This window comes from Oncorhynchus mykiss, chromosome 3 (assembly GCF_057628025.1).
Source record: "Oncorhynchus mykiss isolate SJ-2025 chromosome 3, ASM5762802v1, whole genome shotgun sequence".
Classification (NCBI taxonomy): Eukaryota; Metazoa; Chordata; class Actinopteri; order Salmoniformes; family Salmonidae; genus Oncorhynchus; species Oncorhynchus mykiss.
Window position 1 is genome coordinate 70,800,243 of NC_143024.1, and position 17,554 is coordinate 70,817,796.

General features: G+C 39.5%; 1 protein-coding gene across 1 annotated transcript in view; it reads left to right on the forward strand.

Annotated features, from left to right (window-relative positions):
- The first annotated feature begins 9,440 nt into the window (after positions 1-9,440).
- abca12 (ATP binding cassette subfamily A member 12) overlaps positions 9,441-17,554 on the forward strand; it is a 97,176-nt gene continuing 89,062 nt past the window's right edge. Inside the window, exons 1-7 of the mRNA XM_090230062.1 lie at positions 9,441-9,757; positions 10,308-10,388; positions 10,722-10,815; positions 12,888-13,047; positions 14,628-14,752; positions 15,129-15,202; positions 17,334-17,513. Coding sequence (XP_090086188.1) covers positions 10,320-10,388; positions 10,722-10,815; positions 12,888-13,047; positions 14,628-14,752; positions 15,129-15,202; positions 17,334-17,513 — 702 coding nt within the window. The 5' untranslated portion in view covers positions 9,441-9,757; positions 10,308-10,319. The remainder of the gene's footprint in view (positions 9,758-10,307; positions 10,389-10,721; positions 10,816-12,887; positions 13,048-14,627; positions 14,753-15,128; positions 15,203-17,333; positions 17,514-17,554) is intronic.

Sequence of the window (17,554 nt, forward strand, 5' to 3'; positions counted from 1 at the left end):
GTTCATTTTTTAAATAATGAGAGTTGACTACTATAGCACAACAGTAGGCAATAATCCTATTCAAGAGTTAGTTGTTCGGCTATGAGAGAGGAGTTTTGCAAGTCATTGTATATGTTTTTCAAGTCTGAAATAGTTCAATGTACACTACCGTTCAAAAGGGAGGGGGTCACTTAAAAATGTCCTTGTTTTTTAAAGAAAACATCAAATTGATTGGAAATACAGTGTCGACATTGTTAATGTTGTAAATGACTATTGTAACTGGAAATGGCTGATTTTTAATAGAATATCTACATAGGCGTACAGAGACCCATTATCAGCAACCATCACTCCTGTGTTCCAATGGCACGTTGTGTTAGCTAAACCAAGTTTATCATTTTAAAAGGCTAATTGAACATTAGAAAACCCTTTTGCAATTATGTTAGTACAGCTGAAATCTGTTGTTCTGATTGAAGAAGCAATACAATTGGCCTTCTTTACACTAGTTGAGTATCTGGAGCATCAAATCAAATCAAATTCTATTTGTCACATGCGCCGAATACAACCGGTGTAGACCTTACAGTGAAATGCTTACTTACAAGCCCTTAACCAACATGCAGTTTTAAGAGACATTTCCCCCCAAAATAACAAATAGTTAAAGAGCAGCAGTAAAATAACAATAGCGAGGCTATATACAGGGGGTACCGGTACAGAGTCAATGTGTGGGGGCACCGGTTAGTCGAGGTAATTGAGGTAATATACTGTATATACATGTAGGTAGAGTTATTAAAGTGAATTATGCAAATCAAAAAGTTTATTTGTCACGTGCGCCGAATACAACCGGTGTAGACCTTACAGTGAAATGCTTACTTATGTTACGATCAACTAGGAGTGGTGGGTGGAATCAGGCGCAGAGAGCAGGGTTCAGTCGTTTGTCAAATTTATTCACCAGCGCAACAAAACAGTCACGCCAGTTGCCAGTCCAAACAACAGGACAAAAATAGTCCGTAGAATAAAGACACGAATAAATCACACCATCAAACACAGAGTAACAAAAACAAGCCTGCACAAATACCCAGCGGGCCTAGTGCCCTTAAATACCCTACAAACAAACCCTAATACAAAACAGGTGTACCCAATTACCCAATAACCAAAACAAACGGAAAGGGAATCGATGGCAGCTAATAGGCCGGCAACGACGACCGCCGAGCGCCGCCCGAACAGGAAGAGGCACCATCTTCGGCGAGGTTCGTGACAACTTACAGGCTCTAACCAATAGTGCAAAAACGTATTGGGTGAACAATAGGTAAGTAAAGAAATCAAACAACTGTAAAAAGACAGGCTATATACAGTAGCGAGGATACATACAGACACCGGTTAGTCAGGCTGATTGAAGTAGTATGTACATGTAGATATGGTTAAAGTGACTATGCATATATGATGAACAGAGAGTAGCAGTAATGTAGTGGGGGGGTTGGGGGTTGGGTTCAATTACAGGCTCAAAATGGCCAGAAACAAATAACTATCTTCTGAAACTCGTCAGTCTATTCTTGTTCTGAGAAATGAAGGCTATTCCATGTGAGAAATTGCCAAGAATCTGAAGATCCTGTACAACACCGTGTACTACTCCCTTCACAATACAGCGCAAACTGTCTCTAACCAGAATAGAATGCGCAGTGGGAGGCCCCGGTGCACAACTGAGCAAGAAGACAAGTACATTAGAGTGTCTAGTTTGAGAAACAGACGTTGCAGAAGTCCTCAACTGGCAGCTTCATTAAATAGTACCAGCAAAACACCAGTCTCAATGTCAACTGTGAAAAGGTGACTCCGGGATGCTGTCCTTCTAGGCAGAGTTGCAAAGAAAAAGCCATATCTCAGACTGGCCAATAAAAGTAAAACATTAAGATGGGAAAAAGAACACAGACACTGGACAGAGGAAGATTGGGGAAAAAAAGTGTAATGGACAGACAAATCTAAGTTTTGAGCTGTTCGGATCACAAAGAAGAACATTTGTGAGACGCAGAGAAAATGAAAAGATGCTAGAGGAGTGCTTGACGCCATCTGTCAAGGATGGTGGAGGCAACGTGATGGTCTGGGGGTGCTTTGGTGGTGGTAAAGTGGGAGATTTGTACAGGTGAATGGGATATTGAAAAAGGAAGGCTATCACTCAATTTTGCAACGCCATGCCATACCCTGTGGATGGCGTTTAATTGGAGTCAATTCCCTCCTACAACAGGACACTGACCTAAAGCACAGCTCCAAACTATGCAAGAACTATTTAGGGAAGAAGCAGTCAGCTTGCATTCTGTCTATAATGGAGTAGCCAGCACAGTCACCAGATCTCAACCCTATTGAGCGGTTGTGGGAGCAGCTTGACCGTATGATACGTAAGAAGTGCCCATCAAGCCAATCCAACTTGTGGGAGGTGCTTTAGGAAGCACGGGGTGAAATCTCAACAGATTACCTCAACAAATTGACAACTAGAATGCCATAGATCTGCAAAGGCTGTAATTGCTGCAAATGGAGGATTATTTTAGGAAAGCAAAGTTTGAAGAACACAATTATTATTTCAATTAAAAATCATTATTTATAACCTTGTCAACGTCTTGACTATATTTCCTATTCATTTTGCAACTAATTTCATGTATGTTTTCATGGAAACAAGGACATTTCTAAATTTCCCCAAACTTTTGAACAGCTCAAAACTTAGATTTGTCTGTCCATTACACTTTTTTTTCCAATCTTCCTCTTATTTTCCTGTGGTGTCAGGAAAATAACCTCACACTCAACGTCAACTAAACTAAGGAGATTATTGTGGACTTCAGGAAACAGCAGAGGGAACAGTAGTGGAGAGGGTAGTAAGTTTTAAGTTCCTCGGTGTACACATCACAGACAAACTGAATTGGTCCACCCACACAGACAGCATCGTGAAGAAGGCGCAGCAGCGCCTCTTCAACCTCAGGAGGCTGAAGAAATTCGGCTTGTCACCAAAAGCACTCACAAACTTCTACAGATGCACAATCGAGAGCATCCTGTCGGGCTGTATCACCGCCTGGTACGGCAACTGCTCCGCCCACAACCGTAAGGCTCTCCAGAGGGTAGTGAGTTCTGCACAACGCATCACCGGGGGCAAACTACCTGCCCTCCAGGACACCTACACCACCCGATGTCACAGGAAGGCCATAAAGATCATCAAGGACAACAACCACCCGAGCCACTGCCTGTTCACCCTGCTATCATCCAGAAGGCGAGGTCAGTACAGGTGCATCAAAGCTGGGACCGAGAGACTGAAAAACAGCTTCTATCTCAAGACCATCAGACTGTTAAACAGCCACCACTAACATTGAGTGGCTGCTGCCAACACACTGACTCAACTCCAATTGATGGGAATTGATGTAAAATATATCACTAGCCACTTTAAACAATGCTACTTAATATAATATTTACATACCCTGCATTATTTATCTCATATGTATACGTATATACTGTACTCTATATCATCTACTGCATCTTTATGTAATACATGTATCACTAGCCACTTTAAACTATGCCACTTTGTTTACATACTCATCTCATATGTATATACTGTACTCGATACCATCTACTGCATCTTGCCTATGCCGCTCTGTACCATCACTCATTCATATATCTTTATGTACATATTCTTTATCCCTTTACACTTGTGTGTATAAGGTAGTAGTTTTGGAATTGTTAGCTAGATTACTCGTTGGTTATTACTGCATTGTCGGAACTAAAAGCACAAGCATTTCGCTACACTCGCATAACATCTGCTAACCATGTGTATGTGACAAATAAAATTTGATTTGATTTGATTTTTAGTATAGGTTTACACACGCACTGTGTTTTCTCAACCAAATACCATTAGGTTAGTATAATATCTTTGTTATGAATGAATAACCAGTTTTAGTAGTAAGGAGATAGAAAGAGAGAGGGAGAGCACAGGAGAGAAAGAAAAATACCAGTTTTAGTAGTAAGGAGATACTTGACTTTATTCAGACACCATAGAGAACTGAGTGAGGTGGCTAGAAGCCTTCTGAAGGGCCTCAAATCAGGGCACATAAGTAACTTGACTCCCTTGGCTCTAAAAAGGACAGACTGTGTCTAACTCTGATGAGCCAGCCCTAATTTACGTCTCCCTTCCCCATGAAAATAAACTCTATGAATATAGGTCCATTATCATTTCTACACAGTTTCAATTTGTTTTAATTATTTAAAAGAACCTGAGTGAGTTTAAAAAAAAACTTAAACCACTTGTGGGCCGGATTGGACCCCCTCGTGGGAATATGTTCGACAAATCTGATCTAAAAGCACAACCAAATTCCAATAGAAAAACAATGTTGGATTTTTGGTTTAGTTATCAACAAAATGTGTTATCACTGTGCATTCAACCATTTAAAAGCACAATAAAGTTCAAATACAGTGTCAGATATATTGTTTATTTATACAACAATTTAACTGTGCTTCATCAAATAGCGCAACCAAATGACCTGGATTGCAGTTGAGATTACATTAAAAGTACATAGCGCAAGTTATCAATAATGTTCAAGATCCTGCACAGATTATTAAAGCAATTGTGAAGACTTCCACAGACCTGTGACCTTTGAAAGCTTTATATGATTACATAAGAAGACATTTATAGTTACATTAGGCCAACCTCAAAATATGGCCATGGATATGTTACTCATTTTAAGGTTGAATAACTACTATTAAATTAGTTTGTGAGATTAGGCTATTTACTGTATTACAAAAATATTACTGTAATTGTGTTTGGTTGACAACGCAACCAAATGTCTAATGCTTGGATAGTTACATTACAAATGAATGACACACCAACTCATTCAAGGGTATTTCTTTTTTTTTGTATTACTATTTATACATTGTAGAATAATAGTGAAGACATCAAAACTATGAAAAAGCACATATGGAATCATGTAGTAATCAAACAAGTGTTAAACAAATCAAAATATATATTTGAGATTCTTAAAAGTAGCCACCCTTTGCCATGATGACAGCTTTGCACAATCTAGGCATTCTCTCAATCAGCTTCATGAGGTAGTCCCCTGGAATGTATTTCAGTTAACAGGTGTGCCTTGTTAAAAGTTCATTTGTGGAATTTCTTTCCTTCTTAATGTGTTTGAGCCAATCATTTGTGTTGTGACAAGGTAGGGGTGGTATACAGAAGATAGCCCTATCTGGACCAAGTACATTTTATGGCAAGAACAGCTTAAATAAGAAATGAGAAATGACAGTCCATCATTACTTTAAGACATGAAGGTCAGTCAATCTGGAACATTTTAAGAACTTTGAAAGTTTCTTCAAATGCAGTTGCAAAAACCATCAAGCCCTATAATGAAACTGGCTCTCATGAGGACTGACAAAGGAAAGGAAGAACCAGAGTTACCTTTGCTGCAGAGAATAGGTTCATTAGAGTTAACTGCACCTCAGATTGCAGCCCAAATAAATGTAACAGACACATCTCAGACACATCTCAACATCAACTGTTCAGAGACTGCGTAAATCAGGCCTTCATGGTCGAATTGCTGCGAAGAAACAACTACTAAAGGACACTAATAAGAAAAATAGACTGGCTTGGGCAAAGAAACACAAGCAATAGACATTAGACCGGTGAAAATTTGTCAAAATCTGAGATTTTTTTCCCCAACCGCCGTGTCTTTGTGAGACACAGAGTAGGTAAACGGATGATCTCGGCATGTGTGATTCCCACCGTGAAGCATGGAGTAGGAGGTGTGATGGTGTGGGTGTGCTTTGCTGGTGACACTGTCAGTGATTTATTTAAAATTCAAGGCACACTTAACCAGCATGGCTACCACAGCATTCTGCAGCATTCTGGTTTGCACTTAGTGGGACTATCATTTGTTTTTCAACAGGATAATGACCCACCTGTCACGTTCTGACCATAGTTCTGTTATTTTATCTTTGTTTTAGTATGGTCAGGGCGTGAGTTGGTTGGGCAGTCTATGTTTGTTTTTCTATGTTGGAATTTGGTTCTCAATCAGAGGCAGCTGTCAATTGTTGTCCCTGATTGAGAATCAATCACAGAGTATAAGTTTACTTAGTTACAGTTCCATTTCAAATGAATTGTTCAGTCATTTAATCATAATTTTCCTAACAGAGGTCCCTTACACCAACACACCTCCAGGCTGTGTAAGGACTATTTGACCAAGAAGGAGAGTAACAGCGCGCTGCATCAGATGACCTGGCCTCCACAATCACCTGACCTCAACCCAATTGAGATGGTTTGGAATGAGTTGGACTGCAGAGTGAAGGAAAATCAGCCAACAAGTGCTCAGCTCATGTAGGAACGGTTTGAAAATCATTCCAGGTGAAGCTGGTTGAGAGAATGCCAAGAGTGTGCATAGCTGTCATCAAGTCAAATGGTGTCTACTTTGAAGAATCTCAAATGTAAAATATGTTTAGATTTGTTTAACATTTTTTTGGTTACTACATGATTCCATGTGTTTAATAAAAATAGTTTTGATGTCTTCACTGTTATTCTACAATGTAGAAAATATTAAAGATAAAGAAAATGAGTCGGTGTGTCCAAACCTTTTACTGGTACTGTATGTTGTATTCACGTCTCCATCTCAACCAAAAAAACATCTAAGTTTAAGAATAGGACTAAATCTAATCTAATCAAACTTTAAAATGCAGTTTATATCAAATGAATTTGATTTAGTCCTATTCTTTAACTTTTATTGTTGTATTCGATGAGATGTTCTTTCAATTGTAATCATCAATGATTCACTTGAAGATTATAATTGAAAGAATCCAAAGCTTGAAACCATAGGCCTATATTAATTGTCTATGTTTAGTTTAACCCTGTGTTGAATTGAAACAATAGCTGTTGATGGCTTTGCAAATGCTATTTAGGCCTAAATAGTATAATTGATTGTACATACGTTCAACACCATAATGCCCTTGAAGCTAATCACTAAGCTAAGGATCATGGGAATTAACACTTCCCTCTGCAACTGGATCCTGGACTTCCTGACAGGCCACCCTCATGTGGTGTGGGTAGGTAGCAACACATCTGCCACGCTGATCCTCAACACTGAAGCCCCTCAGTGGTGTGTGCACAGTCCCCTCCTGTTCTCCATGTTCACCCACGACTGCATAGCCAGGCACGACTCCAACATCATCATTAAGTTTGCAGACGACACAACAGTGTCACAGACAACGACGAGACAGCCTATAGGGAGGAGGTCAGAGACCTGACTGAGTGGTGCCAGAATAGCAACCTATCCCTCAACGTAATCAAGACAAAGGAGATGATTGTGGTCTACAGGAAAAGGAGGACCGAGCACGCCCCCATTCTCATCGACGGGGCTGTAGTGGAGCAGGTTGAGAGCTTCAAGTTCCTTGGTGTCCACATCACCAACAAACTAGAATGGTCCAAACACACAAAGACAGTCGTGAAGAGGACACGACAAAACCTATTCTCCCTCAGAAGACTGAAAAGATTTGGCATGGGCCCTCAGATCCTCAAAAGGTTCTACAGCTGCAACATCGATAGCATCCTGACTGGTTGCATCACTGCCTGGTACGGCAACTGTAACGATCGTCATAATGGGTAGACCAAGGCGCAGCGTGATTTGGGTTCATCATAATTTATTTGAATGTGAACCAGCAACAAAAACAATAAAGAGAAACAAACAAACAAACATACAGCCTTGTAGTGCTCAAAAGCAACAACACTGTTACGACTTCTATGAATGGTGAGTGGAGGAGTCAAGCGCAGAGAGCAGGTAATTCCGTATGTGGATATTTTATTCCAAAGACAGTGGAGACACGGACATGCAAAACACAAGGGCGCATGAAACAACCCGTCCGAAATACAAAGGACTAAAACTGTCCGGAAAAATATAGATCACACTAATACACCAAAACCAAATAACAGAGAACAAGCTAATAGGCCGGCGACGACGACCACCGAGCGCCGCCCGAACAGGAAGAGGCACCATCTTCGGCGAGATTCGTGACAAATACAAAAACAAGATCCCACAAACAACAGGTGGGAAAAGGCTACCTAAATATGATCCCCAATCAGAGACAACGATAGACAGCTGCCTCTGATTGGGAACCATACCAAGCCAACATAGACATACAAAAACTAGACTACACATAGAAATAATAAGCTAGAACACCCCCCAGTCACGCCCTGACCTACTCCACCATAGAAAATAAAGGCTTTCTATGGTCAGGACGTGACAGCAACTGCTCGGCCTCCGACCGCAAGGCACTACAGAGGGTAGTGCGTACGGCCCAGTACATCACTGGGGCCAAGCTGCCTGCCATCCAGGACCTCTACACTGGGCGGTGTCAGAGGAAGGCCAAGTCTAGGACCAAAGGGCTTTTCAACAGCATTTACCCCCAAGCCATAAGACTCCTGAACAGGTAATCAAATGGCTACCCGGACTATACCTACATGTACATATTACCTCAATTAGCCCCCGCACAATGACTCTGTTCCAGTACCTCCTGTATATAGCCTCACTACTGTTATTTTCACTGTCATTTTACTGTTTTTATTTGTATTTCTTTACTTATCTATTGTTTACCTAATACCTATTTTTTATTTAAAAATTGCACTTTTGGTCAGGGCTTGTAAGTAAGCATTTCACTGTAAGGTGAAACCTGTTGTATTCCGTGCATGTGACAAATAAACGTTGATTTGATTTGCTCTGTTGAACATATTCTTTGGAATGACTTCAAAGCAACAGTGAATATATTTAGCTATGAAGAGGTTTCTTAATAATCATTCTCAACATAGCACATTGTTAATCGTGAGCGACAAATATAAAAGCTAAGCAGCCTGGTTTTGGTTAAAACCCTGGATGAGAGACCAAATAGCTGCATGTCAACATAACTGTAGGAAGTGCTGCCCAGCCTATTGTTAATTGTTTTGATAGTGGATATAAAGTTGAAAATCTGACATTGTTTCAAAAGCACATATTCAACATATTTTATACAAGATTTGTCTATGTTGAAAGTGGGTTACAATAATGAAATAATCCTGTGGTTAAAATTTCAATCTCAAAACAACAGTTTATGTTGATTACTTTTTACAAATCCAGTGTATTTTAAACATAGATCCACGTTACAATACGTTGACAAATTACGTTGAAACAACTCTATTTCAACCAGTTTGTGCGGGGTGGGAAGTTGTGGTTTGCATTATGTAACGTGTTTGGTAACGTGGGCTGCCTGTTTCTTGCCGCTCACTAATAAGACCACAATTAGCTATTGGGGAACAGAATTCACAACACAAATCGAAGGCAAATTAACTTCATAGACAACATGTTGTAGCCTGCATTAAAATAGTTATAACATTTTACAATATTAGCTTGGGAGCGAATTTTACGCGCACGCGCACGCACACACACACACACACATTCAAATAAACAGGACAGGCAAGTTACAACACCCGCCCCTTAGGCTGCATTATTAGTCCATGACTGTCTTTGAAGCACCTGCAGAAGCCAAGAATCACGGCAAACTAATTTGGATTCAGACAACCACCTTGGACTGTAACTGTTGGCTGGGCCCACAAATTATTCCGCATATTATACTAAATCACTAAAAGCTGTGGATTGAAGTAGCCTGTTTTCTTTCTTTTCTTCAAGTTGTTCCGACTGACGGAGAGCGACTGCTAGGATTTACTTGTACGATGTCCCCGTTGGAGTCTGTCGATAATATCCGATAAGGACTTTAGGCTACCCGCGAAAAATCAAGAAAAAATGTAACCTATTTGAAATTGAAATGTTATTTTCGTGTTATATGTTTTGTGTTAATTTGAATATGTTCTAAAGATGATGATAGCCAGGCTAATGTGGGGAGAATCTGTAACGTGATCGTATTGATATAAAAACACAATGTTAGCCTAGATCTGGCCAAATTATATTAGGGAATTCAGGTCATGGTCTAGTTTCTCTATCTTAAAAAAAAACATCTCTAACTATTTACAACCAATGTTATATTCACAGAGACACAAAGTAGATAGACTACATTAAAGCCATTTGCTCAGATGTTAATGCATTCAAATAACACGACAAAACCTCACACTTTTCCAATCTTAGAATTCAGGATAAATTAATACATAACGAAACCCTATAGGCTTTTTCCTTAGTGTATGTTAAATGCAATGACTAAATGACTTTATATAATGGTACAAATAGTACTGATTATATTATAGTACTGAGCATATTATCATGATTTGTATTTTATAGTATTCAACAATGACATTTACATCATTTGACAAGTCCCTTTTCCCCCATTTTTTTCTCCTCCAGCTTCCTTTACTGATGGCCGGATTTTTCCAACAGCTGCGACTTTTACTTTGGAAAAATGCCCTTGGTGTCATTAGACAACCGGTATGTAAAAAAACAAGCTGGTTTATTGTGAAAGCTATTCCTTCAATAATTATATGAGGAGCATGAGTGACATCTTGAACATAAATAATGATGTCATACCAAACGAATTGTCTCATGTTCTAAGTCTCTGATGATCTATTACACATTAAGACACACATTTTAGATCACCATTACATGTTCTGTAATGTCAATGCACTGAAACAAATTTATACAAAACTATGAACAAATGAAAGCAACATTGACTGTCTTCAGAAATTGTCTGTGTTTTTTGTAAGGTGTTGTGTGTGTTAGGGCTGGACTGTTTGATCTGAAACTTTGCATTCTGTCCATCAGGGCTGGACTGTGGCCCTCCTGGTTTGGCCACTGGTCATCTTCATCATCCTGGCCATCACCCGCTCCCAGTTCCCCCCTAAGATGAAAGACTCATGTAAGTAAAGGACCGTTTCTAGAGAGGTGCACTGACTTATGACGTTGCGTAATAACTTGTTGGTGAATCTATGACACATTTAAAAAAATATTTACTCCTTGAGATTAGAGAATAAATCAGTCAATACTAAACTAAAGTGATTTCACTTGAGTTAATCATAAACCATATTTTTTTTACAGATGTATGTGGTCACTATACTACTGCGTTAAATTACATTTCCTTTAGTGACAGAGTTTAACTACTGTGTTTGCTTCATCTTCAGTCACAAGGTTTTGTCCTGGATATCTTTTCCAAACCTTGAAAACAACAGATGAAAAGATTTGTGTGTATGTTTCCCTCCCTGACGTAAAACCCTAAAGAGTTAGTTAAGACGGCCAATATGACGTGGGAGATCTCGTGACCCTGGGGTCCTCACCTCTCACAAAGCTCCTCATCATGTGATTCAGCAAATAAAAGACACTAACAACACAAATAGGAGTGACCAAATTGTGTTAGTTGAGATGCCATCATGATTGGTCTATGGGCTTTCGTATAGCAATACCAGTAAATTGTGTTGTTTCTGTCCAGTTTTAAGTCAACAAAAATAGTCAACCAAAATAACTTACATTTAAGATGCATAATCGTTAGGGCTGGGAATTGCCATTGAACTCACGATTCGATATTATCACGATACTTAGCTGCCGATACAATATGTATTGCGATTCTTATGATTCTCACGATTCTATATGTATTGCAATTTGATACTGTGATTTTATTGTGATTCGATGTTCTGAACATATTGCTGACCACATGTCTGCTGCAGAGGGACAAGAGAGAGCCATGAGAAATCTAGTTATGATCAGTCATGGAAATAAAAGTGCTGAAAACAAATTGGCTCCCCATTCAGAAAGAAGATGGAGAACAAGCTATGAAGGAAAAATACTGGAGTTTTGGTGCAGGTACAGCCAACTAGCGCAAAAAAAATATTGCGATATTGCCCCAAAAATAATATCCCCCTATGAAACTGTATTGATTTTCCCCCCATCTGTAATTATCAAATAGGATTTTCCCCTTGCCACTCTCAATTATTTTAGCTTTGTAGAGTTGACAGACAAGGTATAATTTGTCTGTCAATGCCAGGGCAGGGAGGGTTGATGATAGTGACCCTTGCCCAAATTGACCTGACACCACAGAGATCATTCAGAGGCCTGTATTGTTTCCAGTGTGGTGATGTGTGGGTGCTCCAGAGATTGGATGGAATGATTGTTTACTGAGGTTAGATGAAATGAAAGACACCATCTTCTGTGCTTCATTGCTCGGAATGTCCTATGTCCTCCATCAAGTCATATTCTCATAGTGTTTGCTGTATTATCAGTTTTTATTAGTGATGGGCTGGTCAAATGATGAGATCAGTATTTTTAGTAATATAGATCATTACATTTCTCCATATTCATTACCAATCCAAATAATCAGGTTAGCGTTCACTGTATATGTGTTTGATATTGCTTAGTCATGTTTGTGTAACCTTTTGATCATGTGAGTGACCAGATTAATGGCCTCCGAGACAGGTCCAGTGTTTCTTCATGTTTCTTCCATAGGTTCTCTAGACATAATGGACATTTGTTTGCTTAGCAATCATTTCACCATTTGGAAAATGATTGCACAAATATAAGTTATTGTATTATGATGGAATGTAAATTATGCAACAGAACTATGTGAACTACGTTAAGGGTATTTGAAGTAATAACATATTATTAACAATTATAAGGTGATTAATGTGAGAAACAGTGGGCCTAATAATTACCAGTAGTTTCCACTTTATTACCATGTTATTACCTGTATATTCCAACAGTATTTGGTGTCAGGTAGTTACCAACTATGTTGAATTGTTTGTAAGTAAGTCCTATAAAATACACATTTTTACTTTCCTATGAAATACCAGTTAATTAATACTGAGAAACAGTACTGTGTCTTAACTATATACACAGTATGTTTCGATTCCATGTTATAATGTTAAGTGCTACCCAAATGACTTAAATCATTCTGTTATTCTGTTAATGACTGTTATTGTGGTGTCTCTCTGTCTGTCCCAGGCTATGTGGCCCCGAGGAACCTCCCCAGTACAGGTTTCTTCCCCTTTCTCCAGACCCTCATGTGTAACACAGACAGCTCCTGCCACAACACAACTCATCTGTTCTCCAAGAGTCCAACTAAAAACACCAGGGCATCCTGGACAGAACACGATGCAAAGAGGTACTCTGTCTTCACATAACTTTGTAGTTTTATATAGTGCTTTTCCAGATGCTCAAAGCACTTTGCATAGTAAGGGGGGATATTCAACTCATCTATCACTGTTCGTTCTCATACAACATTCTCCTGAACCTGAACTACTGTGCTTCTGTGGTCAAGTTATCTATCATAATTGGATGATGCTGTGGTTTTGATTTTGCAATTCCACTGCCTAGAAGGATAGAGTCAGGGAATAGTGTGAGGAAACAGGCTGTCTTTGATTTCAGAGCAGAAATGCCTCATGAGTCATAATATAAGTTATAAAAGTCAAAAGTCAAACCTCAACATCCACCAGAACTGAACAAATGAATATACACATTAATTATATATATTATATATATATGATACATTAAGTCATTTGTGGATGTGTCACATCAATTATTCCTCTCAGATTCATCAATATTGTGATGCCACTGAGGAATAAATATATTTTCGTTTTGCGTTGAGGCTCATTTTATCATCTGGTATAGTTTTAGTGAGTAGAGAGACACAAAGAGACAGTTCGGAGATCAGCAACCCCACAACACAGAGGAGGGAGACACCTTGATGGTACTGCATCACATCACAAGGGAGGGGATTAGTGTCTTCATGGAAAATTACCTTGGGGGGAGGTGCTTTCTAACTCTCCGTTTTTTTCTGCTGAATGCTAATGGCCTGTCGTCCACAACAATGAGAATGTCATTAATTAGTCGTTTTTTGTAGTACAGTTTTGAATTTGTATTGGTCAACAATATCATTTCAAATAAGATGTTTAAGGTAAGATAGATTTTAGTCATTTTCTGAACGTTTGACCATGGAAAAGTCTTGCTTTGTAGAGTTAGGTGTGTTGCATATTTCAAGTTCCTCTGTGGAATCAACAGTGACTCCATCATTATGTTTAGCCCATGCTGTCGTTGTCACTTAATTCTACTTATTGTTGTTGAGCATAAGAACATTCCATGAGGGCGCCAACAATAGGAGAACCTGTTTGGTTTCCCCTTTACCTGGTGGAATACGTAACTGGCTACATGGCTGATTGACAGATTGCTTTCACAATGCCTCAACCTTCATAGCTTCTATTTTCTACCTTTTTGTTTGGACACATCTTCAGCCTTTCATAAATCCTCATTATCACCGCCATTCATGTGCAGTAAGTGTTTCTTTGTGTTAAAAACAACAGCTATTACATAAGTAACTGATGGGTGTTTGTTGTCAAAGTGTAGGGTTGTGTGAAAAGATTGTGAAGAGGCTATGCATGATGGGATGCATTTGTAAAGGTTATTGCTTGTCATTGTACTCTACTTTATGGTACATTTATATTTTCACATACTGCTGCCTTTTATTTTAATATCTTAGGTGGCTGTCTGTTTCTGCTCTCTCATTATTGAATTGTCATGCCAGACTGTTTGGCTTGACAATGAACGCAATGGAGTTGGAAAGAGCACAAACAGATCTGAGACCAGTCTAAGTGGTCCACTCTCTCCACCCCTTCTCTCCCTGCATAACCACTCTCACCATATTTTCTCTCTCCTCTCATCTCCTCCCCTTCTCTCCATATATAACAGGGTATCCCTGCTGCCCCATGGCACCCCCATGCTAATGGACATTGGGATGGGTGGTAGAGTCCGTGCTGTGCTGCACAAGACATCTGACCAGCCTCAGATCATGGAGCTCTGGGATAAGTTTCTGAGTAGGTCCACTTCCTCAGTAACAGAAAACCATGGTCTGGTGCTCTTGCCAAAACTATTGCTGTCATTGTCAAGCCAAGCATTTTGGTCAATGTTTGGCATGACAATAAGTAACATGAAGTTGACATGATAGCACAAACAGACTGGCACTCAGGCTAGAGAAACCATAGGAAAGTCTAAAAACATATAGATGAACTACTAATAAATACTACACTCTATATGACTATGTTGATTTGTTTCCCTTGTAGCCTATGTTAACTATCTTTGTGGCAATGTCTCTTGTTTATATTTGTTACAATTTATACAATGACATAAGGATGGTGTATTGAATGGTACCGTGCTGGCTTATATATTAACTATATCCTTCATATTTTCCAGATGCCAGCCACCAAGATAAATCAAAGTACAACTCTCCCATGGAGGGATTTAACAACACCCTACTGGGAGACAAGGTGCGTCTGATGGAAATCATCAACATGTACAGTACCAGTCAAAAGTTTGTACATTGTAGAATAATAGTGAAGACATCAAAACATCAAAAACACATATGGAATCATGTAGTAACCAAAAAAGTGTTAAAACAAATCTAAATATATTTGAGATTCTTCAAAGTAGCCACCCTTTGCCTTCATGACAGCTTTGCCCTCTCTTGGCATTCTCTCAACCAGCTTCATGAGGTAGTCACCTGGAATACTTTTCCAACAGTATTGAAGGAGTTCCCACATATGCTGAGCACTTGTTGGCTGCTTTTCCTTCATCCTGCGGTCCAACTCATCCCAAACCATCTCAATTGGGTTGAGGTCTGGTGATTGTGGAGGCCAGGTCATCTGATCCAGCAAATAGCCCTTACACAGCCTGGAGGTGTGTTGGGTCATTGTCCTGTTGAAAAACATATGATAGCCCCCTAAGCGCAAACTAGATAGGATTGCGTATCGCTGCAGAATGTTGTGGTAGCCATGCTGGTTAAGTGTGCCTTGAATTCTAAATAAATCACTGACAGTGTCACCAGCAAAGCACCCCCAAACTATCACACCTCCTCCTCCATGCTTCATGGTGGGAGCCACACATGCGGAGATCATCCGTTCACCTACTCTGCGTCATGGCGGCTGGAACCAGAAATCTCAAATTTGGACTCATCAGACCAAATGGCAGATTTCCACCAGTCTAATGTCCATTGCTCATGTTTCTTGGTCCAAGCAAGTCTCTTCTTCTTATGGTGTCCTTTAGTAGTGGTTTCTTTGCAGCAATTCAACCATGAAGGTCTGATTCACACAGTCTCCTCTGAACAGTTGATGTCGAGATGTGTGTTAATTGAACTCTGTGAAGCATTTATTTGGCCTGCAATCTGAGGTGCAGTTAATTGACCATTTCTGAGGCTGGTAACTCTAATGAACTTATCCTCTGCAGCAGAGGTAACTCTGGGTCTTCCCTTCCTGTGGCGGTCCTCATCATAGCGCTTGATGGTTTTTGCAACTGCACTTGAAGAAACTTTAAAAGTTCTTGAAATTTTCCGTATTGACTGACCTTCATGTCTCAAAGTAATGATGGAATGACATTTCTCTTTTCTTATTTAAGCAGTTCTTGACATAATATGGACTTGGTCTTTTACAAAATAGGGCTATCTTCTGTAAAACAACCGTACCTTGTCACAACACAACTGATTGGCTCAAACACATTAAACACAAAAATGTACTTTTAACAAGGCACACCTGTTAATTGAAATGCATTCCAGGTGACCTTGTGAAGCTGGTTGAGAGAATGCCAAGAGTGTGCAAAGCTGTCATCAAGGCAAAGGGTGGCTACTTTGAAGAGTCTCAAATATAAAATATATTTTGATTTGTTTAACACTTTTTTGGTTACTACATGATTCCATGTGTGTTATTTCATGGCTTTGATGTCTTCACTATTATTCTACAACGTAGAAAATAGTAAAAAATAAAGAAAAACCCTTAAATTAGTAGGTGTGTCCAAACTTTTGACTGGTAATGTATGTGTATAAGTATCCAAAATAAAAAAGTAACCTCTGCCCGGGCCTGACAGTATTTAAATCGAATACAGTTTTGGACAGAGGCTATTGTAATAAAGTTTTTTTGTCTGGGGTCATATTGACACCTGAGGCATCTCTTCTTATTGTAGATAACATGGATGGCTAACTTTGTCCTTTGGGTTAGATATCATCATGACTGAGGTGGAACAGTAGTAAACTGTAATACTTCTAATATAATTGCTACCCTCCAGTAATCTCTTTTGAAATACTCATTCTATTACATATGTATTTGTTTGGAAGTGTCTATGGTGTGGAGGGTTATACAGTGTTCATTTCCCTGCAGAGTTAGATGTAGTGTAGGTCTGTAATGTTTGGAAAGAAGGACAAATATGGCAACCCATAAATCAATCACAAGAGTATTCTAGCCTGTTAGAACAGTGATATGGGTGTAGTCTATTGTCTTAGGTTATTCAGAACAACCTTTTTCGACAGTGATTATGTTAAGAAAATGGTTTGTATTGAGATGATGTTCTGTGTAACTCATTCCTCATTCCAAATACCTATGTGCCATCCTTCTACCCTGTGCGAGCGAGCAGGAAGCGCTGGATGTGATGCTGGATTCAGTGAACCTGTTGAAGAAGTCTCTGTGCTCCTTCTCCCTGATGGTCCTTAACGTGTCCTCCATGTCCTCCGTCGACCCCCTCACCTACGGACTGGTCACCTTCTGCAAGTCCAACAACACCATGCTGGAGGTCTCACTGCTCACCATCAACCAGGTGTGTGTATGTGTGTGCTCTCAAATTTCCTCTTCCTCACT